This window comes from Mercenaria mercenaria, chromosome 12 (assembly GCF_021730395.1).
Source record: "Mercenaria mercenaria strain notata chromosome 12, MADL_Memer_1, whole genome shotgun sequence".
Classification (NCBI taxonomy): domain Eukaryota; kingdom Metazoa; phylum Mollusca; class Bivalvia; order Venerida; family Veneridae; genus Mercenaria; species Mercenaria mercenaria.
The window spans coordinates 26,877,684-26,903,379 of record NC_069372.1 but is presented as its reverse complement, the minus strand read 5'-3'; the positions used below and the strand labels follow the sequence as shown (position 1 = coordinate 26,903,379).

General features: G+C 35.6%; 1 protein-coding gene across 2 annotated transcripts in view; it reads left to right on the top strand.

Moving 5' to 3' along the window:
- The window catches only part of LOC128547287 (tetratricopeptide repeat protein 37-like), a 77,303-nt gene that overhangs the window by 39,650 nt on the left and 11,957 nt on the right, over positions 1–25,696 (top strand). For both annotated transcript variants that reach the window (XM_053519514.1, XM_053519515.1), the window contains exons 14-37: positions 1,143–1,257; positions 2,194–2,373; positions 3,202–3,254; positions 4,366–4,473; positions 4,799–4,915; positions 5,818–5,918; positions 6,500–6,602; positions 7,252–7,344; positions 7,537–7,596; positions 9,147–9,358; positions 11,236–11,297; positions 11,766–11,822; positions 12,669–12,812; positions 13,666–13,807; positions 16,558–16,651; positions 17,414–17,491; positions 19,008–19,138; positions 20,238–20,361; positions 20,688–20,862; positions 21,856–22,029; positions 22,509–22,620; positions 23,378–23,506; positions 24,097–24,194; positions 24,686–24,814. In XM_053519514.1, the coding sequence (XP_053375489.1) occupies positions 1,143–1,257; positions 2,194–2,373; positions 3,202–3,254; positions 4,366–4,473; positions 4,799–4,915; positions 5,818–5,918; positions 6,500–6,602; positions 7,252–7,344; positions 7,537–7,596; positions 9,147–9,358; positions 11,236–11,297; positions 11,766–11,822; positions 12,669–12,812; positions 13,666–13,807; positions 16,558–16,651; positions 17,414–17,491; positions 19,008–19,138; positions 20,238–20,361; positions 20,688–20,862; positions 21,856–22,029; positions 22,509–22,620; positions 23,378–23,506; positions 24,097–24,194; positions 24,686–24,814 (2,791 nt within the window). The remainder of the gene's footprint in view (positions 1–1,142; positions 1,258–2,193; positions 2,374–3,201; positions 3,255–4,365; positions 4,474–4,798; positions 4,916–5,817; positions 5,919–6,499; positions 6,603–7,251; positions 7,345–7,536; positions 7,597–9,146; positions 9,359–11,235; positions 11,298–11,765; positions 11,823–12,668; positions 12,813–13,665; positions 13,808–16,557; positions 16,652–17,413; positions 17,492–19,007; positions 19,139–20,237; positions 20,362–20,687; positions 20,863–21,855; positions 22,030–22,508; positions 22,621–23,377; positions 23,507–24,096; positions 24,195–24,685; positions 24,815–25,696) is intronic.

Genomic DNA, 25,696 nt, shown 5'->3' with positions numbered 1-25,696 from the left:
TGATCTCTAGGCCAATTTCGAAACTGGGTCATATGGGGTCAAAACTAGGTCACCCGTTCAAATCAAAGAAAGAGCTTGTTAACACTCCTGAGCCCACATGTATGACCCTATGTTCATGACACTTGGTCAGAATGTTTACCTTGATGATTCATGTGCCAAATTTAAAACAGGGTCATATGGGATCAAAAACTACTTCATCCAATCAAATCAAAGGAAAAGTTTGTTAACACTCATGAGGCCACATTTGTGACCCTATCTTCATGAAACTTGGTCAGAATGTTTATCTTGATGATTCCTAGGCCAAATTTGAAACTGGGCCATGTGGGGTCCGAAAATAAGGTCACCCCTTCTATCAAAGGAAAAGCTTGTTAACACTAGAGGCCATATTCGTCACCCTTTCTTCATGAAACATGGTCAGAATGTTTATCTTGATGATTCCAAGGCAAAGTTTAACAGGTGAGCGATATAGGGTCATCATGACCCTCTTGTATCAATATCTTTCAGTTAGCAAATACTTAAGTGAAGGCAGTGAGAGAAAAAGCTTTCAAACAGAATTACATTCAAGTCATAGTTTTTAAGACCTTCTATAACTTTTAATGATGATTTTTTTCATGTAATATTTAGCATTTTGGCCACAGCAATATTTGACTACTTGTTTATCATTACACTACTTGCAGGCAAAAAAAAACAACATTGGTCTGAAGTCATTCATCTTGAGGACAAGTCATTTGTTACTTGCATGAACCAGATTTTATTCTGATATGGAACGCATGGATATTTGTTAGGTTAACTGACTGCCATGACCTAACAAAATGATGTAAAATCTATCACACAAAAAAATGTGCAGAAGCTGATGTTCCCTCTGTTAAGAAATTTGTAAAACATATGAGCCACGCCATGAGAAAATCAACATAGCGCGTTTGCGACCAGCATGGATTCAGACCAGCCTGTGCATCCACGCAGTCTGGTCAGGATCCTTGCTGTTCGCTAACGGTATCTCTAATTGCAATAGGCTTTGAAACCGAACAGCATGGAACCTGACTAGACTGTGCGGATGCGCAGGCTGGTCTGAATCCATGCTGGTTGCAAACGCACTATGTTGGTTATCCTGTGGCGCGGCTCATATTTTCTGTAAATTTCAGATTTGAAAAAGCTGTAAAGAGTGAGCCAGAGATTGTCAGTCACCAGGTGAATCTAGCAAAATGTTTGTGGAAGATAGAGAACAGAAAACAGGAATGCTTCACTATGCTGCTGAAGGTAACGGAATGTTTGTAGCTAAGTATAACTTGGATAAAGGGACAATGTTAGGGAAGTCACTGTTCATGTCAAAGGGATCTTCTACCTTTCAAAGTAAATTTGGTATCAGTTAAATCACAGTGACCTTGAACCTAAATGCTCTGGTTTTTGCTCAATAACTAAAGAATGCTGTGACCTACAATTGTTAAATTTCGAGTATGTTCGTGAGGTTAAATATTTGCCAAATTGTAAAAATATTGGAATTGGAATTGTACTAATGGTGAATATATATGCGAGGATTAATTTTTGCGATATGTTTGGCCTAGCAAATATAGCGAAATATAAATACTTGCGAAAATTTCTGCTCTTACAGTATATGAAAATATCAAATGCTCATAACTATGTCCTTTTGGTAAAAATATTATAGAAATATATCAATTTTTGAGAAATCTGTAGACATTTGCATGCATTTCAAAGAAATTTAACTTCATACCTTCTTTGAAAGAAATATAGATACTATCTCTACTTGTAGTCAGTAGATGATCATGTTATGTTGGGGTCAGTAGGTCAAAGGGCAAGGTTATAGGAATTTAAAGACTGAAAATGGACGTTTTAATTATAAATATAAATTAGGAATGATTGTTTTATGATAAGGGAAAAGAATAGTATATCTTAAATTGTTTGATTTAAATGTATGTGCCCTTCATGTTTAGTTAATGGTTTAATATTTCACTATATATAAACAGACAGAATTAAACCTTTGTTATATTATGACATTTTGTTATGTTGCATTTATATTTGCCAGCAATGACCAATAACTGGTTAATGAAGAGATTATCCACACCATTGTGGTTACCTTTCTGAAGGATTTTGTTTCAGCATTTAACCTTGTAAAGCTTATGTACTTGGCTGTGAAATGCTGCTAAAAACTACCAGCAAATCCATCTTGTTTCTTAGGCAGCTAAACAAGACCCCTACAATTCTGAGACGTTCCTGTATCTAGGTCACTATTACAGCCAGGAGGCAGAAGACAGTTCAAGGTCACGGAAATGTTACCAGAAGGCATTTGACCTTGACCCTCACAATGATAGTGCAGGGGAGGCATTATGTGACATACTTAACCAACAAGGAGAAGAGGTATCATTGACATAGAAAATAAATAAAATCTGACTATATTTGGAATCATGGAGTCCATTCATCATATGTGTAATAGTCAGTTCCACTTAAACCAGTGGTAGGGGGAATGAGTTGTGTTGCACATTTCATTTCCTCTCATGAACAGACCTAGTCTAACCGAGTCTGCTATTATTCTTCTTGGTTACATTCTTTGCTTCCAAGGTATCTTTTTACAGATTTTATTAAAAGGTAAAGGTAAAGGTAAAGGTCTTGTTTATTATAGTGTCACCCCTATTGAAAGGGCCAGCCAGTTTGACTTATGAGACACCTTTTGTTATGCGTACCAATTACCTCCCAACTTCTACCACTATGCCAGGCGCCAGGCGGATAGAAATCGGTAACCATTCATTTAACAAGCTCGCGGCTCACGAACCGGCCATTTCGGAATGAGTCCCATGACAAACATCCCCCGGACGAACGCTCCCCATGGGGCTCGAACCTTCGACCTCCCGATCCCGAGGCGGACGCCTTAACCACTGGGCCACGGTGACCGGTTACAGTTATTATTTATATAGATATCCATAAATATTAAATACTAATTTAAAACACTTATAATTTAGTTTTTCATTTGGATGAAAAGAAATTAATAAAATCTGAGTCCATAGCAGATTAATTGATGTGTAGAGGAGATGGGGGTGAGATTAAAGTTAAAGCATTTTCAAAAATTGAATGAACTTTCTTTGCATTTGTTCTTTTATATGTGCTGCTTATACAAAGAAAAAAAAATTGTAATCTTTCTTTAGGTAATACATTGAATGCAATGAAAATGTTTTACATATTATATTTTAGGAACAAGCATATGCAATACTGTCAAATGTTACAAAGAAGGCTAGTGCTGGATGGTGAGTTTACATGTTATACATTAAATTCTGGAAGGATAAAATACGATTTGTTGGCTGACTCTGTGTATTTAGTATGTAAAAGTGCTGAATTCATACAGCTTTTTGATGGGACTGTCATTATTAATTGTGTTATCAGTGTATAGATGGTATTGACAAGTCAGTGATACATGTATATCAATACAGAAGGTTTCCTTGTATTATAAATTAACTAAATTAGAAAGCTTGACCTTCATTTTTGTCGTGTCCCCTTGCAGAAGCGAAGACATAGTTGTTGAAGAATGGCTGTTCGGTGTTTCTGCATGCGTGTATGCGTGCATCCGTCCGGATTTGTTTGTCCGGACCATAACTTTGACATGCATAGAGCAATCTTGTATATATTACCTCAGTGAGACGTATGTCATGCACAAACCCCAGGTTTCTATCTCAAAGGTCAGGGTCACAGTTGGAGGTCATAGGTCATGTTGGATCTTGTCCGGCCCATAATTTTGACATGCATTGAGGAATCTTGTTTATATTTGGCATGAATGTTTAACTCAATTAGACAGAGTGTCATGTGCAAATCCCAGATTCCTATCTCAAAGGTTAAGGTCACAGCTAGGGGTGAAAGGACGGGCTCGACAAGTTGCCAGTGGGCATCTAGTTAAATCTACTACTTTATACTTTGTACACTCAGAATCTTTGAAGATTTCAAGGACAAAAATGTTAAATTGCTTTGAAATCACCTTGGATTAATCTATTTATCTTTGGTAAAACCTTTGCCTAAAAGTGTTCTCAATAAAATATCAATGTATTGTCAAGATTATATCTGATTATATATTTATCATTTAATACATTTTATTTGTGGTTGTTAATATATCATGCGAGATATGCACATTTTACTGGAAGTGGATCATGGAAATTGTATATTATGACTCAGTGCTAGACATTCTCTCCGCTCTTAAATTCACATCATTAATCATGATATTCTAATGAGGCAGCACTAGCACTATAAAGTTGGACATTGTGCTCATTTCTACAAGTAGACACTGTCATTTATATGACTAAAAAAATTGTTGAAAAAGACGCTGAACCTGATCACCAACACTTATTATTTATGTGACACTTTTTTCAGTGCTAAGTGGGCGTGGTTAAGACTAGGACTGTACCAAGTGAAACATGAGGATCCTTCTATAGCTATAGCTTCCTTCCAGTCGGCATTGAGGGCTGATCCTAAAGACAAGTGAGTTATAATACAACACAGTGGGAAATTCTTTTTGTTACCTGGACCCTTACATTTCTTTTGAGAATATGTTTTATATAGATGGATTACAAATGCAAATTTGCTCCGTACCACATTTTTCCATTTTATTCTTATATGCCAGAGTTTACTATAGGTAACCTTACTTGAGAAGATATTTTGTAGGAACAAGATGCTGTGTTTAAACAGAATTGTATTTTTCAGAATTAGGTTTTCTCAGATTATGCTTTACGTGTAAGGCGCATGGTGTACGTGATGCATGTACTATTATTGTAACGGTTGAAATGTATATTGTGTTTATTTTCAGCCACGTTTGGGAATGTCTCGGAGAGGCTTATTTAGCAAGAGGAAGTTTCACGGCATCATTAAAAGCTTTTACCAGGGCATCAGAGTTAAACCCAGACTCAATGTATTGTCTGTTCCAGTAAGTTTTCTTTTACAAGGAACGGTGATAGTTCTGTTATTTTGAACAGTCAGCCGTTTTTTGTGCCTCCAAAAATTTTGGGGGAAGCACTGAGAGTTGACCATGTCTGTTTGTCCATCCTTCAGTCAATCCATCTGTCGATCCGAATTTGTTCAGGGCATATCTTAAAAGTTGTTTGACCTGGGGTTGTCATTAAGGATGTGAAGTTGTGTACTTAGTGCTTTTAATTTGAATTTCTCACTGCCACACCAGTTATGGCCTTTGACTTAGAAAACAATATTATATGCAAATGTATGCAGTTAGCCTTTCCAGCAGTTAATGTCACAGTTAGTGGACTGCGAGATGTGTTTGGTATCTTAAAACAAATCTTGAACAGTATTTATCACAACATCAAACTTGATGTGCATGGTTTATAGACATATTTCTTGTCTTTCAAAATGAACCAAATCTGTACAGAGACCATTCTATTAAGAGACCACTTTTTGGCAGTGCCACGGGCAGTCTCTTAATACAATGTCAGTTGTATTCCTTTTTTGATGCATATGTTCATAGATGAATCTTCCTTGTTAATTGAATAGGTAAATTTCTTAATATGTATGCAGTGTAAAGAGTAAAATATTCTGATATAAACTTTTGTTAAATATTTCACCAAATTATCAAAACTATTTGTGTTAAACATGGATCATAATTGACAATCCTGTCTTTCTCCTTTCTTTCTGTAGAATATTCGATGAAAGTCTGTTGTCCTAAAGATTTTATCATTTTTGAGATTGTACACTGTCAAGGATCAACGCATCTACTGAATGTTTCTATGAAAATGTCGACATAGAAATTCCTTCTGGTGTCTAGCTTAGTTAAACAGTGTGTAAAAAAACCTAAAATTTAAGTTTTCTTGTTTCTAGGATGGCATCTATCAAGCAGACATTGGGTACATACACTGAGGCTATAGAGGAATACAAGCTGATATTGGAAAAGTCACCTAACTATGTTCCTGCTTTGAAAGGTAAGAAGAGGAAAAGTCACCTAACTATGTTCCTGCTTTGAAAGGTCAGAAACTATCATGCATGAAAGTCTCACAAATGCTTGATTCAAGGACAAAAATTAATATTATTAGATTCACATTCAAAATTCATGTGTATTTATCAGCCTGTAATCAATTCTGTAGTACTAGTTTTACTTACTATAAAATAATCTCGTGTTAACCAAATCACAGTTTCTATCTGTTACTAGTTTTACTTAGTAATACATGGTATGTATTAAATAAAAAGGACATTATACCAGCACTTCTGTTGTCTCTGATGATGATTCTTGTTTTAACCTTTACCCTGCTGAATTTCTAAAATGGACTGGTCTGTCCCTCAGTTTGGGCAATACCATTCATTATTCGAAGGGGCATTCACTGAAAATTTACTGACTGAATGGCAAACAGTGCAGACCGTGATCAGCCAGCATGGATGTGCAGGCTGATCTTGGTCGCACTGGTCGCAAAGGCTGAATCACTTGCTGCTAGCAGGCTAAAGGTTAAATGCTTGATAAACCAATACTGTACAAAAGTGCCATTTCTTATTATTTTCCCTGTTGTAGGTGTTGGAGAGACATATGTTTTAGTTGCCAAGTCTTTGCTGTCAAAGTTTTTCCATGGTCGAGCCAGAGATACTGCCCAGTTAGCAGTGTTACATCTTAGCAGGTATAGTCTGTTTCCTGGTTGTTTTATTGTGGTACATAGTTCTTTATGATACTGAAGCTTGTCCTTCATTCAGAATTGACAGTTTTAGCTTGGAGATTAGAATGTTTATGCATGCTTGCTGGCTTTGCTCAGTAAGGAAAGGGCTGAAATTGATCTTCAGATTATGTGTATGTTTTCTGTGACAATTTGATAAAAGACATTGTGTTTTAAGTTATTTCGTCCACCTCTTATTCATGTGGAGAAGTTTGCAGTTACATGCAGAGAACAGGAAGTACTGGTACAGTATCCAGGAACACTGGTTAGTTTAACTGCCGGTTGTTACATAACTGAAAAAAACTATTAATTTAGTGATGCTGAACCCAAAAACAAAATCAACAAAGTTAAATTTATTCTTTGCTATTTTAAGATACGATATTCTTTTTGAAATCTGGAGTATTCATGGCTTTGATTTTGTATTTTGACTTTAAGGGTTTGTTGGTAATACACACAAAAAGGTGTTTCACTAACTGATGCTATTTCTTTTTACTTTTTATGTGTTCTGGCTCAGGATTGCTGAAAGTTCAGTGGTGTTCATATTTTAAATTACTTACTGTGAAGAACAATTACATTTAAAAAAGTGCTTGCTGCAGCATGTTATGTTATTCTGCAGGGCAGCTACGATACGTCCAGATCTGTCATGTTTATGGAAGCTAATTGGAGATGCCTGTACTATCCTACATGTTTTACCAGCTGAGAACTTCAGGTAAATGGATCATTATGGTCACTAGAGCAGATAAATGAGATCATATGGAAAAGTTTTCTCTGAAGTTACTCCGAAAAAGAAAAATTCAGTTTCAAAATAATGAATGGCTGTGATATTCCAAAAGCTTTGTCTGTAAAAAGAAAAAATCTATTAAGTTTGGAATATATGACAAAATCTCTTTGTGTATTTCAGGTTTGAGAAACCAGACAAAGGTGTGCTTACCAAGCTTGAAACTCTTGAACTGGGGTCAAGGTAAGATAGCAGTTGAAAAGGCAGTAATTTCATTTGATATTGTTAAATGAACTTTAATGAATACTCGTTTCTAGCAAAGAAAAACAACCTGCCATAGGACACATACCTTAATTTTTAGACAAATCAAAAGAGAATATTCACTGATGTGGGTTCGAGCCTCACTCGGGGCGTTGAATTCTTCATGTGAGGAAGCCATCCAGCTGGCTTACGGAAGATTGGTGGTTATACCCAGGTGCATGCTCATGATGAAATAATGCACGGAGGGGCACCTTGACCTATAATTGTGTCGGTGCGACGTTAAAAAAAAAAAAAAAAAAAAAAACAACAAAAGATTATATACAGACATATCACTATGGTCCATTGATAAACTTCTTGTGACCTAGTAAATATTTTACTGAAAGTTAAAGTTCACGGGGATTGAATTTATCTTTCTCATTTCCTGACTGTATCAGAAAGTACAGAAAATGTTAAAAATTGACATGCTTATTTCCAGAAGTCAGAAAATGTTAAAAATTGACATGCTTATTTCCAGGAGTCAGAAAATGTTAAAAATTGACATGCTTATTTCCAGAAGTCAGAAAATGTTAAAAATTGACATGCTTATTTCCTGAAGGCAGAAAATGTTAAAGCTACTGCTTTCAAATTTTACATAAGTACCACAAGAGTTAGATACTTAATGTACTCGAGTAAACATTCAGATTGCATCAGTGAATAGAAAACTGGACACAATGCACATATGAACTATATCTTTACAGCTCTTGACCAGGCAAAACTTTCCATTTGCCAAATGACTATTTGTATCCCATTAGGTGGCACTGGTGTTAAATTACCTTAAGTTAGTGAGAGGGGCCTACATGGCCGGGTGGTTAAGGTTGCTAACTCTGAATCACTGGCCCCATTGTGGCATTGAAACCTCAGTTTAGTTGTAGAATTCTTCATGAAAGGAAGCAGTCCAACTGACTTATGGAATGTTAGTGTTCTCAGTAACACAGGAATGGCACCTGGGGTCTTCCTGCACCATAAAATTCTTTAAAATTCGCCATATGACTGAAATGGTGTTGGTGTGACCCTAAACCCAAATAATGATTTATATTAAATGAATTTGTAAGAATTGGATGATATGGTATTACTAAGTAAACATTTTGACTGGTAAATTTTACAGAAATGTCCGTCATTTAGCTCACATATAGTGCTTTAGAATTAGGAAACATAGAGGGGTTTAAGTACAGGCTGTTGGCAAATGTTTTATGACATTTCGATGAAATTTTAAATTTATTCTAGTTTGTTTGTTAAGGAAATTTTCATTAGCTTGTTAGTAGTAAAGTTGTCAAATTCAGGAATTCTGCATGGTCAGATAACTCCCATTCCGTTAAATAAGGAATAAACCAAAAATATATCAAGAAATATCGCAATCAGCTCATTGAAAATGAAAAATTTATTAATTTTAGGCCACTCACAAAGGAAATAACATCGGATGTGATATAATAGTTGAGTAACTGTTGTTATATATTGGAAACAATACAAATTACAACATTTCATTTATTTTTCAGGTGCTACATCAGAGCTCTGAAAATTCTCCCAGAATGCTCTTCCCTTTGGCATGACCTTGGGGTCAATTATATCCACCAATCACAGTGCAGCAGTGAAGAATCTGCTAGCTCATTGGCTGAAAGATCAGTGCAAGCTTTAAAGAAGGCCATTCAACTGGAATCTACCAATCATAAACACTGGAATGCACTTGGATATGTTGCATGCTTGAAAGGTATGTTACACATAGTTTTGGTTGTGCTATACACTTGCATTAATATGAGTTGTAAGCCTAGTATGTTATTCAAGTCAAAGTATCCAATTTCAAAGTGACAGACTTTAGTAGACTCACATTCTGATTTATTTTAGTGTATTTTTAGCTCACCTGAGCCAAAGGCTCAGGGTGAGCTATTGTGATCGTCCGTCGTTCGGCATCCATCCGATGTCCGTCCACACTTTCCTTTAAACAACATCTCCTCTTAAACCACCAGGCAATTTTTATGAAACTTCACAGGGATGTTCCTTGGATGGTCTTCTTTAAAAATTGTTAAAAAATTTTAATTCCGTACAGATCACTGGTTGCCATGGCAACCAAAAGGAAAAACTTTAAAAATTTTCATATCCAAAACCACAGGGCCTAGGGTTTTGATATTTGGTATGTAGCATCATATAGTGGTCCTCTACCAAGATTGTTCAAATTATCCCCCTAGGGTCAAATATGGCCCGCCCCGGGGGTCACATGGTTTATTTGACTTATATAGGAAAAAGCTTTAAAAATCTTCTTGTCTGAAACCACAAGACCTAGGCCTTTGATATTTGGTATGTAGCATTGCCTTGTGGACCTCTACTAAGATTGTTCAAATTATGCCCCTAGGGTGAAAAGAGGCCCTGCCCCGGGGGTACCAAGTTTTACATAGACTTATATAGGAAAAAACTTAAAAAAATTTTTTTCTGAAACTGCAAGGCCTAGGCTTTTGATATTTGGTATGTAGCATTGCCTGGTGGTACTTTACCAAGATTATTCAAATTATGCTCCTGAGGTGAAAAGAGGCCCCACCAAGGGGGTCCCAAGTTTTACATAGACTTATATAGGAAAAAACTTTAAAAATCTTCTTGCCTGAAACTCCAAGGCCTAGGCTTTTGATATTTGGTATGCTGCATTGCCTAGTGGTTCTCTACCATAATTGTTAAAGTTATGCCCCTGGGGTGAAAAGAGGCCCTGCCCCGGGGGCCCCAAGTTTTGCATAGACTTGTATTGGAAAAAATTTTAAAATCTGCTTGTCTGAAAGTTCAAGGCTTAAGCCTTTGATATTTGGTAGTGGTTCTCCAACAAGATTGTTCAAATTATGCCCTTAACTATATTTTGTTCCCTATAAATAAGGAAGAATGTCATGCAGTCTTGGAAGCATGAGCCTTTAATTTAGAATACAAATGTATACTGTGAAATCATTAATATTCGCGGGGGACTAATTTTCGTGGATTTCGTGGTTGAGTTATTCCACGAAATTTAATCCCAATGAACAAGTAAAATTCCCATTCATTTTATGTTCAAAAGTTGATATCCACGAATTCATATCCCCACGAAATTGCTGTTTTAACCAAAACCACGAAATTTCATGCCCACGAAATTTAATGATTTTACAGTATACAAGTGCCGCTGTACAAAGACCAATGTTAAGGTTTTATGACCAGCTATGATCCAGATCATTGCATGTTGGTACTTTTCATTTATTCACACATCCATACTGTTTGTCAATTTTAGCTCTAGTTTGCAAGTGATAAGCAAGCAGTATGGATCCAGATCAGACTAGGGATGTGCAGCTGATCTCGATCCATATTGCTCACAAAATCCTAACATTGGTTTTTGCACAGCACAGGGGCACTTGTACAGGTATAATTGCATTTTTGGACTCTATTTAAAGCAAGTGTTAACTAATAAAGTAGTGTACTAAATATGAACTTGTTTCCCTGTTAAGAATTAAATTCTGCAGTCAACGATTTCTTGCAGATTTTAAAATTTCAAACAAATCAGAGATATGTCAGAGGAGGTTTTACTGTTCTATAGTTTGAATGTTTGTAGTGAGTTAAATCGGTTAACAATTTATTTTGCAGTTTACAACAAACCAGATTTAGCTCAACACTGTTTTATCAAGTCTATTCAAGTTGAGAGTAATGTAAGTTTTCATTTTTTTATCTAATTATGTGAATATTGTTTAAATTGATATATTTCATAAATGAATGTGCACTGTGGCATTTATTAAAGATAATATATCACAAACATTGATTTTGTCATTGAAAAGAGATCATGGTTCACATATGAGTTATATCACTTGGGCTGTTCCGTCTGATATAAAAATAAGCATTTGAATGACAATAATTTTATTAAAGAGGAATATAATACATATGTTATTTCAATTCTAACATGACATCAGGGATTACTATCTACATCCTTGACAACAATCCTGCATGTATGTCCACCTTGCATTATATAATGCCCAGAAATGTATACCTGTTATGTATTCAAATGAATAAGACAGGGCAGTGTTTTGATGTATGATGAGGTACAAACAGTGATTTTGTTGCATGATAATGTCACACTTTCTCAGTTTTGAACAGAATATATTGTTATTTATTTGTTCCAGAATGTGATAGCATGGACAAATTTAGCAGCTCTCTACCTTAGCAAGGATAATGTCAAGGTACTTGTTTGAAAAATTTGTAATGCAGGTATTTTTAGGCCTGTACAAAAAAGGGCTTTACACACTGAGAACATTGAAAACATTCATAGTTTGATGTAAACATAACAGCCTGCCCCTCTCTTTTTGCATTATTACTTGCACTCATTAATCAAAATTTGACCTTCATATAATAAAAAAATTAATAAGGAAGGCATATGGAGCATAGGTAGCTAAATGGATAAGGTCTCACCCTTACTTCTGGGGGTTCAGGTCCTGCTTGTTTCGTCTTGCGAGGAAGCCATCCAGCTGACTTGAAGGCTGGTAGTTCTGCATGTATGTCCACCTTGCATTATATAATGCCCAGAAGGGCACCTGCACTCTTCCTTCACCATTAAAATGCTGGAAACATGCATTTTGACTTAAAACCTTACAAAACAGAAAGAAAGAAGCTGAACCAAAACTTGAAATGATTCATTCATTATACGATCTTAAAATATCCTTCCATATGTAGGTAGTATGGTTGTAATTTTAGCTATGTTGTGCTTTCTGACATGACATTACACTTCAGTTAATATCTTTATTTCAAAGTAGAAGATTATAAACTGGAACTAGGAAAATAAATTTAGTATGAAAAGTGTTGAAAATTCAAATTGGAGTTGTAGTTACACTTTGTATTTCATATTTTAAGTAAGGATTCTCATATCATTGGTGATAAATATTCCAGTCATTTTAACTACAATACTTTTTATATAGTTTTATGTTATTTTGAAGGTTATAACATTGTTTATGTTATTTTCAATGTTATAGCATTGTTCTCATGTCTCAGAAATGCAAGTTTCTATAATGTTATCTTGTTTGGAATTTCAGTTGGCCCATGAAGCCTTCAAGATAGCGCAGAGTCTGGAGCCGTCCTACGTGTCATGTTGGATAGGCCAGGCTACCATTGCTGAGGTTGTTGGGCATGAAGATGCTATGGACTTGTTTAGACATACTACTGAACTTGGAAATCATGTAAGAAATGGGAAGAGGGTGATTGGGTTAAGAAGTTTTTATTCAGGAAATGTCTTACAATTTGATGATACAGCTTTATCAACTTTAAATGGCAGTTTTAGAGAGATGGTATTTACATGTAGGGGCCAAGTGGTAAAGGTGGCTGACTTCAAATTACTTGCCCCTCATCGATGTTGGTTCAAGCCTCACTCGGGGCATTGAATTCTTCATGTGAAGAAGTCATCCAGCTGGCTTATAGAAGGTTGATGATTCTATTCAGGTGCCCGCTCGTGATGAAATCAAAAGCTTGAAAGTCACCATATGACCTATCATTGTGTTGGTGCGATGTTAAACCCAACAGAATAAATAAATAAATTTACATGTTGTGTTGACTTACTGTTTGAGATATTTGCATCATACAGGAAAACTCTTTGACAGTTTTTTTGACTATAGTTAATATATGCACATAAGTCAGCAGTATGTAAATCTAGTACATTTGTTAGTCTTTAAAATTTTCTTCAGACATTTTGAAAATACTTGAAAGTGATGCACTCTGCAGAAAGTACCTTATGGTCTTGAACGGCCTGGTAGAATTTTCTTGTAGGATAGGCAGAAGACAATACCATCTGGCTATTAGTTTAATCCTGATTGTCAGCCACTGGAAATTTTAACAATATATAAGTGCTGTTGATGCCCACTTGAGAGATTCAGTTCATCTAAATGGTTGGTTATTTCTTTTGGAGCAATTGTTTATGTGATACTGATACAAGACTTGAAAATATTGGGAAAAATCACGCAACACTGAGTAAACTGTCCACCTTTGGAAATTGCAATACTGTAGAAAGTTAGATATTATATGCAAACTTTTTTTCAGATTGAAGGTGCCCTGGGGTATGGTCACTGGGTGTGCACTATGTTACAGAACATTGATAAAAGGGACACATATATGTATACATATGCTATAGAACAGATGGGAGCAGTACCTGCAGCTTCTGATGCTCTAGCTAGATACACAGGTTAGGACATATTGATACATGGGTAGATATTTGGGCAGGGACTTGTAGATAATTAGGTAGGGACATAGATACAGGTAGGAACATGTAGATGCTTGGGTAGGGACATGTAGATACTTAGGTAGGGACATGTAGATAAACAGGTAGGGACATTTAGATACACAGGTACGGACATGTAGATACTTGGGTAGGGACATTTAGATGCACAGGTAGGGACATTTAGATACACAGGTAGGGACATGTAGGTACATGGGTAGGGACATGTAGATACATGGGTAGGGACATTTAGATACATGGGTAGGGACATTTAGATACATGGGTAGGGACATGTAGATACATGGGTAGGGACATTTAGATACTCAGTTAGGGACATTTATATACACAGATAGGGACATGTAGATACATGAGTAGGGACATTTAGATACACAGGTAGGGACATTTAGATTAACAGTTTGGGACATACTTTAAGTTATATTCAAGTTATATATACTTCATGATATATTTTCTTCATAATTAAACTTCTTAAAGCTTACACTGCATCCAAAGTTAAAATGCTTGGCCTATAAATTGCCAATTACTTCTATAGGGTGTCTCAGAACTAATGCTGGAGCTTTAACACTGGTCTCCAGACTCGGGTTTAGAAAGTTGCACCCATATTATATGTAATATGTTAACTGACTGCGGTATATGTTTCTCAGAGTTTGAACGTGGTTGGATTAATTGTTTGTTGCAGCTGATTCTAAATAATCAGATGAAGAAAATTTTTCACATGTATATGTATATGATTTATATATCAGATCGTGTGAAGACAAACCCTGTAGCATACAACATGTATATGTATATGATTTATATATCAGATCCTGTGAAGACAAACCCTTTAGCTTACACCATGTACATGTAAATGATTTATATATCAGATCGTGTGAAGACAAACCCTTTAGCATACAACATGTAAATGATTTATATATCAGATCATGTGAAGACAAACCCTTTAGCATACAGCATGTATATGATTTATATATCAGATCGTGTGAAGACAAACCCTTTAGCATATAACATGTATATGATTTATATATCAGATCGTGTGAAGACAAACCCTTTAGCATACAGCATGTACATGTATATGATTTGTATATCAGATCGTGTGAAGACAAACCCTTTAGCATACAAGATGTATATGATTTGTATATCAGATCGTGTGAAGACAAACCCTTTAGCATACAAGATGTATATGATTTGTATATCAGATCGTGTGAAGACAAACCCTTTAGCATACAGCATGTATGTGATTTATATATCAGATCGTTTGAAGACAAACCCTTTAGCATACAAGATGTATATGATTTGTATATCAGAACGTGTGAAGACAAACCCTTTAGCATACAGCATGTATGTGATTTATATATCAGATCGTGTGAAGACAAACCCTTTAGCATACAAGATGTATATGATTTATATATCAGATCGTGTGAAGACAAACCCTTTAGCATACAAGATGTATATGATTTGTATATCAGATCGTGTGAAGACAAACCCTTTAGCATACAGCATGTACATGATTTATATATCAGATCGTGTGAAGACAAACCCTTTAGCATACAAGATGTATATGATTTATATATCAGATCGTGTGAAGACAAACCCTTTAGCTTACAGATCTTGTGAAGACGAACCCTGTAGCATACAGCATGTACATGTATATGATATATATATCAGATCGTGTGAAGACAAACCCTTTAGCTTACACCATGTACATGTATATGATATATATATCAGATCGTGTGAAGACAAACCCTTTAGCTTACACCATGTACATGTATATGATATATATATCAGATCGTGTGAAGACAAACCCTTTAGCTTACACCATGTACATGTATATGATATATATATCAGATCGTGTGAAGACAAACCCTTTAGCTTACACCATGTACATTTATATGATATATATATATCAGATCGTGTGAAGACAAACCCTTTAGCATACAGCATGTACATGTATATGATTTGTATATCAGATCGTGTGAAGACAAACCCTTTAGCTTACACCATGTACATGTATATGATATATATATATCAGATCGTGTGAAGACAAACCCTTTAGCATACAGCATGTACATGTATATGATTTGTATATCAGATCGTGTGAAGACAAACCCTTTAGCTTACACCATGTACATGTATATGATATATATATCAGATCGTGTGAAGACAAACCCTTTAGCTTACACCATGTACATTTATATGATTTGTATATCAGATCGTGTGAAGACAAACCCTTTAGCTTACACCATGTACATGTATATGATTTATATATCATATCGTGTGAAGACAAACCCTTTAGCATACAACATGTATATGATTTATATATCAGATCGTGTGAAGACAAACCCTTTAGCATACACCATGTACATGTATATGATTTATATATCAGATCGTGTGAAGACAAACCCTTTAGCATACAACATGTATATGATTTATATATCAGATCGTGTGAAGACAAACCCTTTAGTTTACACCATGTACATGTATATGATTTATATATCAGATCGTGTGAAGACAAACCCTTTAGCATACAACATGTATATGATATATATATCAGATCGTGTGAAGACAAACCCTTTAGCTTACAGCATGTACATGTATATGATTTGTATATCAGATCGTGTGAAGACAAACCCTTTAGCTTACAGATCTTGTGAAGACGAACCCTTTAGCATACAGCATGTACATGTATATGATTTATATATCAGATCGTGTGAAGACAAATCCTTTAGCATACAACATGTATGGTCTATTGTTGGAAAGACAGAAATTGTATAAGAGTGCAGCTGAACAGTTCAAACAGTAAGTTCATATTAGGAGATCTCCATTGTACAGTTGTTATTTGGTTGACTTTTAATTACTCTTCCCTCTTTGCGGTAGATTCAAAACCCCACTTTGAATATAACATTCTTTCTTTTGAGAAAGCTATGCAACTGGCTTGTGAAAGGTAAATGGTTCTACCCAGTTGACTAAAATGATGTCCATAATGTCACTTTTGGTCTCCCTACACCATTAAATAGGAAATTGCATCATAACCTTAACTTTAAACCCTATAAAACAAAAAGTAAGTTATTTCTGTTTAAGTAGTTTTAATTTCCTTGTAGAGCTTTTAAGTTCCTAAGAGGGAGCCTCTGTGGCCAAGTGGTTAAGGTCACTGACTTCAAATCACTTGCCCATCACCAATGTGGGTTTGAGCCTGACTTGGGGTGTGAGAAAGCCATCCAGCTAGCTTACGGAAGGTCGGTGGTTCTACCCTGGTACCCACTCGAGATGAAATAATGCATGGAGGGGCACCTGGGGTCTTTCTCCACTATCAAAGCTGGAAAGTCACCATATAACCTATAATTGTGTCGGTGTGACGTTAAGTCCAACAAAAGCAAAACAAAATGAAAACAAATACATTATCTTTGAAAAAACTTGGTCGATGAAATCATGTCTATTTTTGCCCGAACCATGAATATTTGAGCCAGTGAAAATAAAAAATGATGTGGTAGTATGTATTTCAGCTAAGATTTGAAGATGTGTTTGATACATTCAAGAACTAATGATAACGCTGTTTTTCAGAGCTGTATCACTGGTAGAACATGAGGTGGACAAAAGCATCCTGCCAGAGGTCATGTGTAACTATGCAAGACTTCTATAGTAAGTATACATGTCAGTTGTGTATTGCACTTTTATGGTACCATATATGCAAATTTTAATGGGTATTTTCAGGTGAGTATCATTTCTGAGAGTTTTGACACTGCTCTTGACAGTAATGTCATAACACTTGTTCATTTTGGGAACTTAAAGGATATCTTGGATAATTAATACCTGCTAGAATCTCAGGTAATCAGATAGGTGTTTTAAGTAAATTCCATGAAGAGCACGGCTAAGATCATTACATTGAAGTTTGTTGAAATTTAGATTTTTTTTTCCAAGAACAAACACAATTACAAGTGAGCTTACTCTGTAATAGTGTATTTCTTAAAGCCAGCTGATACTTGGGTCATGCCTATAATACTTCATTTTCGTAGTACTTACTGATTGAAACTGTTGCTTACCATATTTAAGGTAGTTCTGCACGTTTGGATCGAAATTTTTTTCTACAGTGTAGAATTTGATTAAACTCTGATTTTTCAAAACTTCAGAATATACCTAGAAAATTTAGCAAATAAAAAGGATAGGGTCGTGTGCTTAATTTTTTGCTAGACTGATTTGAAAAATTTGAACCTCACGCAATTTTTCATAATGGAAGTCTATGGGAAAACAGCAAATCTCATAACATTTTTGCGAATAGAAAATTTTCCACACTGTAGATTTTAATGAAACTTCTCACAGTCGTAAATAAACATATGACCTAAAATATAATGAAATAAAATGTATAGGTCCATGTGCTTGTTTCTGAGATATTTGGCCATGATTAAAATGAACCTCCTATCTGAAGCTAACTTTAAGACATTATTTTGAATTATTTAACATGTCAGATGTTTTATAATCATATTTTAACTTAAGAAAGATAGAGACTTTTAATATTTAATAAATTTATTCACAGGTTGCCTTTAATTCATACAATGATTTTCATTTCCGTACGCGGAATCCAGGCTTTATTCTATGTTTTCCGGATAAATGACGTTACGCCATCACTTCCGGTTTATCAAACGTGCAGAACTACCTTAAGTGAAACAGGTTTCTATAAATCTATGAATACAGTCAAACCTATATTAAGCAGCTGGTCAAGGGAGAAAACAACCTAGTACTTGTTTAAAGTAGGTGACTATTAAAGACAACTTGAAAAAATCAACCTTTTTTAAAGGTTGCTGATTGGTTGATTAAGGCAAGTGGCTGCTTAACCCTTACCATGCTGGACTCTATTGTTCTGCCTTTGTGACCAGTATAGATCATGATCTGCACTATTTGCTATTAAGCCAGTATCTTTTTTAGTAAGCACCCCTTTTAACAGTTAATGGTACTGTCCAAATTTGAAGATGGACAAGTTCATAATAGAAATTTAGCAGGGTAAGGGTTGGAGTTAATACAGGTGACTGCTAAGGCAGGTTTCAGCTGTAAAACTGATAAAATCAAATTAATACTCTAACATTGCTCATGGTGGAAATCATTGGCTGCAGTAAATAAACTCAAATATAAACTTACCAGGTCTATGGTATATCTTTTTCAGTAAAGCAGGGGACTTCCAGCTGTCATGTTCTGTTTATAATAAAGTTGCTGGTACTTGTGCATTTATGGACCTGTGTCATATGGGACTGGCATTGTATAAAACTGGGCATCTTGAACTGGAGAGTTTCCAAGGTATTGTTATACAAGCAGACTTTTCAAAAGTACACTTGTTACTAGTCCAATAAGGCAGTTTGTAAACTTAAGCTTATTTGACATGCTGACGGACAGGTGTATATAAACGGCCTTGTAATGGAGATGGGCACCTACACCATACCATACCAGAGTGGATAGGTCATTGGGCAGGAAAACCTGGGATATATACATGATGTAGTTTAATTTTCAAAAATTGAAGTTTGGAAATGCCTTTGTTGATTAATTTCTTCATATTACCCACGTTTAGGCGGCAAGTGATTCTGCCTTTGCGACCATACTTGTAGGCTGATTATGGTCAGCACTGTTCGCTATTCAGTCAGTATGTTTTCAGTGAACACCCCTCCAAATAATAAATGGTACTGCCCAAATAGAATGATGGACTAGTCCATTTTAGAAATTTAGCAGGCTAAAGATTAATTAAGGATCATAAATATGTTATGAGAATAAGTTATTAATGTTAATGTCAGAGGTATAAATGAAATAAAGTGGTTATAAATTAGAATTTATTAAACCTCAATATACAAGGTATAGAGAGTATATTCTAAAGTCACACACATCTGTTTGTAGTCTGTTGGTACGTCCATGCATAATTCATGTTGGCTCCATATCAAGTCTTAACCACTGGGAAAATTTTCTTGAAACTATCATCAAGTGTTAACCGCAAGAAGACATTTAGAGTACAAACCCACGTCACTAGGTTCAAGATCAGGTTGCCATTGGTTTAATTCTTGAAGTATTAGGGGCCTTCATGGCCATAGTGGTTAATGTTGCTGACTTCGATTCACTTGCCCCTCACCAATGTGGGTTCAGGCTTCACTCAGGGCATTGAATTCTTTATATGAAGAAGCTATCCAGCTGGCTTACGGAAGGTCGGTGGTTCTACCCAGGTGCTGGCCCTTGATGAGATAATGCACAGAATTTTGAAATCAAAGTTGTCATATGACCTATAATTATTTCATAGAGGCATTAAATGCCACAACCGTAAAGACAACAAAAACAGTTAATTCCCATGATAGAGAATTTTGGATTAATGCCAACAAATTTAATTGATTTATCAGTATGTTGTTGTCTCCTTTAGTGTATACAAAAGCTGCTGAGATGGCACAGACAGATGAAGACAAGTCGGCTGTACTGACGGCACTAGCTATGGTACTGTACAAGTTTGGAGACCTTGGCAATGCTAAAACCAATCTATTCCAAAGGTAAAAATTATACTGAAGTTATTTTTCAGTGGTAATTCCCTATTTTATATCTTTCTTTTTTTTCAAAATATATGCAGTGGTGTTCTTAACTATCTTGAGGAAATTGGCTACTATTTATGTACATAACTGATTGTCTTCTGAACACGGATTTTATTTTCTCCTTTCTGCCTGTGATTCATTCTCACTGACTGTCACAGATGTTTATCAGGATTATTTCTCTGTTGGATTTTTATCAAATTTTACAGGAAGGATAAAATCTGGTGTATAACAAGTCGCAATTTAAAATACAGTTTTGGTTTGAGTTAGTATTTTACCTTCTATTTTAGCTCTCAGTTATCTAATCCGTGTGTTGCTGGTCTAAAGGCCCTGTGTGCCTTAGGTCTGATACAGTCTGACCTCACCCTGGCTGAGGCTGTACTCCAGGAACTCTCCAGTTTAGGAGATGACTCTAGTCACCTATATGATATCGCATTGCTCGGTATTGGTGTGGACATGGTCAAGGTAGGTTTAAAAGATAAATGTATATATTATAATTTCTGAAGCAGTTAATCTTCTAATTATACTTTCATTGTTAAGGTCCTTCAATTGTGCCCTATATTTAGATGAAGAGTAATTTATGTTAAAAAGCCCACTATTTAGGTTCTTGTGCTGTAACTCAATTTTTAACTTCTACCGGTATTATTTCCCTACCCTGAAACTGGTGGGGAAATATGGTTCGAACCTAGTCCGTCGGTTTGTTAGTCGCACAAACTGTCACGGAGTCTGTTAGTCACATGAAGTTTGATTCTGCAATAAAATTAGAAATACAAAGCATTTTTGGACAAACTTGGTACAGTAAAAGATGGCATTATGGAAAATATCTGAGTGTGTTGTTTTGTTATGTTGCTAAGACAACATGTGGTTGCTATGGCAACAAATAGTCCAAGACTAAGAGTTTGATGCTACAATTACATTATTTATTGAAACTTTGTGCAGGGGTAAGTGGCAATATGGAAAGTTACACATTCATTGTTTTTGTTGCTGTGGCAAAAGTTGTCGCTAATAACTTGAAAAATACCAGAGATTGTTTACTGAAACTTGGTACATAGATTAGAAGATAATACGGTGAATAATAGAAGACAATATGGAAAAAATGCATAGTATATTATTAGTTACTCAGTTTCTTTATCCATTTGCCTGATATTTCATTCATCACAAGTGGTGGATTCTGTCATTAATAGGTACAAGAGATTATTTGAGCCGCACCATGAGAAAACCAACATAGTTCATTTGCGACTAGCATGGATCCAGACAAGCATGCGTATCCGCGCAATCTGGTCAGGATCCTTGCTGTTCACTAACGGTTTCTCTAATTGCAATAGGCTTTGAAAGCGAACAGCATGGATCCTGACCAGACTATCAGATGCGCTGGCTGGTCTAGATCCATGCTTGTTGCAAATGAACTACGTTTGTTTTCTCATGGTGCAGCTCAAAAATTATATCTACTTGTTTCAGGGTAATTTGATAGATGTGAAGAGGAAGCTGCAGCATTTACTGCACAGAAATCCTTGTCAGCCAAGGTTATGGCACCTATTGTCCACCATACTTCTCAGATTCTTCCCTGAGTTGGGAAAATGTGCAGTGCAAGCTGCTAGGAACTCTGTAGTGATAGAAAGTGCAGTGAAACAGGTTTGTAACTGTCCTGGTTTTATTTTAACATTTAATATGTTAATTTTAGGCTCTTCAAAACTATGCTAGTTTTTAGAATTTTGAATTGTTTTATGAAGCATAAATCTTGAAAAAGAATCAACTCAGGGAAAATACAGTTAGACCCGTGTTACAGGCTATCAGGGAACAGAGATCCCCTGGCTGTTTCATTTTCATTTTATAACAAACCATAAATAAAGACTGTTTGTGCAAGAGGACCACTTTGGCTTTCCCAAGCTGGTGTATCTGTAGATATGAAATTGTTGAATGAATCAGTTTGCTTTGTAAATAGTCAGCTTTTCCTGTTTAATATATAATATCTACTTTAATCTACAATGTATTGCAATTCTTCTGCCTTGAAAGATAATGAATTTATAATTATGACTGGATAGATTTTGAGTACATTTTAGCAATTTTTTCTGCAGAAAATTTCATGATAATTTATTTCTGAATCTTTCCAGACTGACTATTTATTACTTACGCTAAGTGATATGAGTGCAGGTAACCATGGCAACCGTCAAAATTCATATGATGCTTTTCTGACAGCACAGAGAGCTGTTCGTTACAATCCAGGTTTGTTTCAGCTTTTGCAACATTGCAAACATTGCAAATACAGTGTTCTTCGAAAAAAGTACTGTGAATTCATTTAATTTTACTTGCATGCAATTTCATGTTTTTTTTATTTAAGTTGAGTAATTATTTGAGACACGTTTCACAAGCATTTTATCAACTCTGGGTAAGTACTGAAACCATGAGTCTGTAAATTTGAGACAGCTCTAAGGCTTCCTCAAATTAATGTTATCCACTCAAATATGACCGACTTTGCAAGACACATTGAGAGACTTCCTTGATGACAGCGTATTGAAAGGAATATACCTGACATGATAAATCCAGGTCCGGTTAGGAAGCATCATATTTGAGTCCATAGTTTTCACTCAACTGAACAATAACTGATGATACATGTATTTGGTGAAATGCTCTCAGATGTAATCACTCAGCCGAGTCATTTATCAGACTTATGTTATAACCTGAGTTATGATATTGAGTACTTCAATTTATTTGTGAAACTGGGGCCTGATACCTCTGGAACTAATTTTGAATCTGGTTGACAGCCTCTTACTTTCATTCCATTGGAAATGATTTCCAATCATACTAAATACTTTGAATGCTGCGAAATGATTTAATTCAGAAATGTTTTCAAAGAGATTAATGTTTGCCACTGTTGTTTTCATGTTTTTAGTAAGTTTGCAAAAATTATTCCTAACAAAATCTGGAAGTTTTATTGGAAAAATTTCAGCTTGTACGAAGAATTTGTTTTTCAATATTGCAGAAAATCTAGACAACTGGGCCACCCTGGCTTCCGCTATACATGCTCAGGCTGTTCTCACACCAGGTTGGAATAGAAGGCTTTCCCTGCTAAAACATGAATACACACTGCTGTGTTACATTAGAACACAAGGTAAGTTCTGTTCAGTGACTGTTTGGCTAAGGTTTGTTATAAATTCACTTTACTTTGTAAAACATTTTCCAAATGAAAAAAATTGAAAAAAGTGAACAAAATTCTTTTCTCTACCAGTATTATCATTTGGAAAATATCTTAATATAATATGAATTTATTTTGATATTGTACACTTTAAATGTGCAAATCCATTAATTTTTTTCTTCAGAATTTGAAAGCTGTATGAGATTGATGGCAACATATGTTTGTTTTCATTGATATTTTTAATTTGCACATCAAAGCTACCCTGAAAAAAAACACTAGTGAAGAAAGACTGTCTATCTATATACTGGATTAGTGTCTCATAAGTATTTGCAAGAATTGTATTCTGTGAATGAAGGCTACATGCCAGTAAAGACTTAACTTTTTGGGTGTTTCTAGGCTTTATTTTTATATTTCTATGATAATGATTTAACTAGAATTATAGCAAACGTCTGTTTTAACCATGAACATGGCAAACTCAGTAGTGCTGCTTACAATAAAGGAATCTTATATGGCTTTCAGAGGATGGTTTTGTATTACTTTCAGAGGATGGTTTTCATATATTTCAGATGTTTCACTGGCGTTGAAGTTCTGGTGTGCTAAACAGAAGATTGTGTGTACAGTACATGCTAACATGCATAATGAGTTGATGGAATGTCTGGATGAGGTATGTGTTAGTGTGGTAAAAGCTGTTTGGCCTCACAGTACAGAAATGTTTATGTAAAATCAGCTTGTTTTTAACAATACCTTGAAATTAGACATTGCAGTTTAATTCTTTACTGTTAAATGGTTAATATTTTGGGGATTCTAAGTTTCAGGGACTTCATTATTGAGTTAATTTGCAACTTTAAATCCCAGCGAACAAATGATCTACCCATTCATTTTTATGTCAATATGTCAAAGTCCATGAATTTATGTCAACCACAGAATAACCACTCTAGCTACAACCAAACAATCTCATGTCCTTGAAATTAAATTATTTCATGGTATTTATTCCTTTTTGGAAAAACATAGGCAAAAGGATTAATTATATATACTAAATTGTCTGTGAAAAACCTGATTCCATCCTAGAGTGACTTAATGAGTTATCATTAGATGGTGAATGTACTTTACTGTTCATGTAAATGTTCTGTTGTTGTTTTATGCCCCACAATTCAGTTGATGACAGAGTTTGGATCAGAAATGGAGGTGAAGCAGATGTTTGACATGTTTAGTAACATCCTACAGGATAATACAGGCAGTGTGGCTGCAGCTCTTGATGAAACATCGTCATTATACTACTGGCAGGTATGCAGTGTCTTTGTTTAAATGCTAGAGAAGCAGATATTTGTTGTATTCAAACATTTCCAGCCAGACAGAGCAGGTAGCATGGCTGCAGCTCTTATTTTTATGCCCCCAGCATCTACTGATGCGGGAGGCATTTAGTGATTTTCCTGTTCGTCCATTTGTTTGTTCGTTCATCCGTCTGTCCTTACGAGGTTAACCAAATGGGACCGTTTCATCTAGCATCAATATCCCTTACTAGAATGACTTGATACTAATGCAGATGTAACCTGTGACCATTCTTCATCTTCAGACATCACCTGACCTCAGTTTGACCTTGACCTTGACTTCATTTTGGACTTAGGTTGCTTTATATGGGCCATTTCTTGGATCACCAAATGGGACCTTTTCGTTTAGCATCAATACCCCTTACAAGAATGAATTGATACTAATACAGATGTAAACTGTGACCATTCCTCATCTTCAAACATCACCTGACCTCAGTTTGACTTTGACCTTGACCTCGTTTTGGACTTGGGTGCAAAATTTTATCGACAAGGATGCCACTGGGGGCATCAAGCGTTTATTGAATGCAGCTCCTTGTTTTGTTTTTGTTTTTATTGGGTTTAATGTCACACTGACACAGTTATAAGTCATATGGCAACTTTGCAGCTGTTGATGACGGAGAAGGCCCTAATGGACAACCGACCTTCTGTAAGCGAGCTGGATGTCTTCCGCACATAAAGAATTCAACGTCCCAAGTGGTGCTTGATCGATCATCAGTGATGGGCAAATGATCCGAAGTCAGTGACCTTAACTACTCAGTCACAGAGGCCCTTGGCTTCAGCTCTTGATAAGTCTACTGTATTCTGCTAGCAAGTAGGAATGCCAGTAAAGCTAATGTTT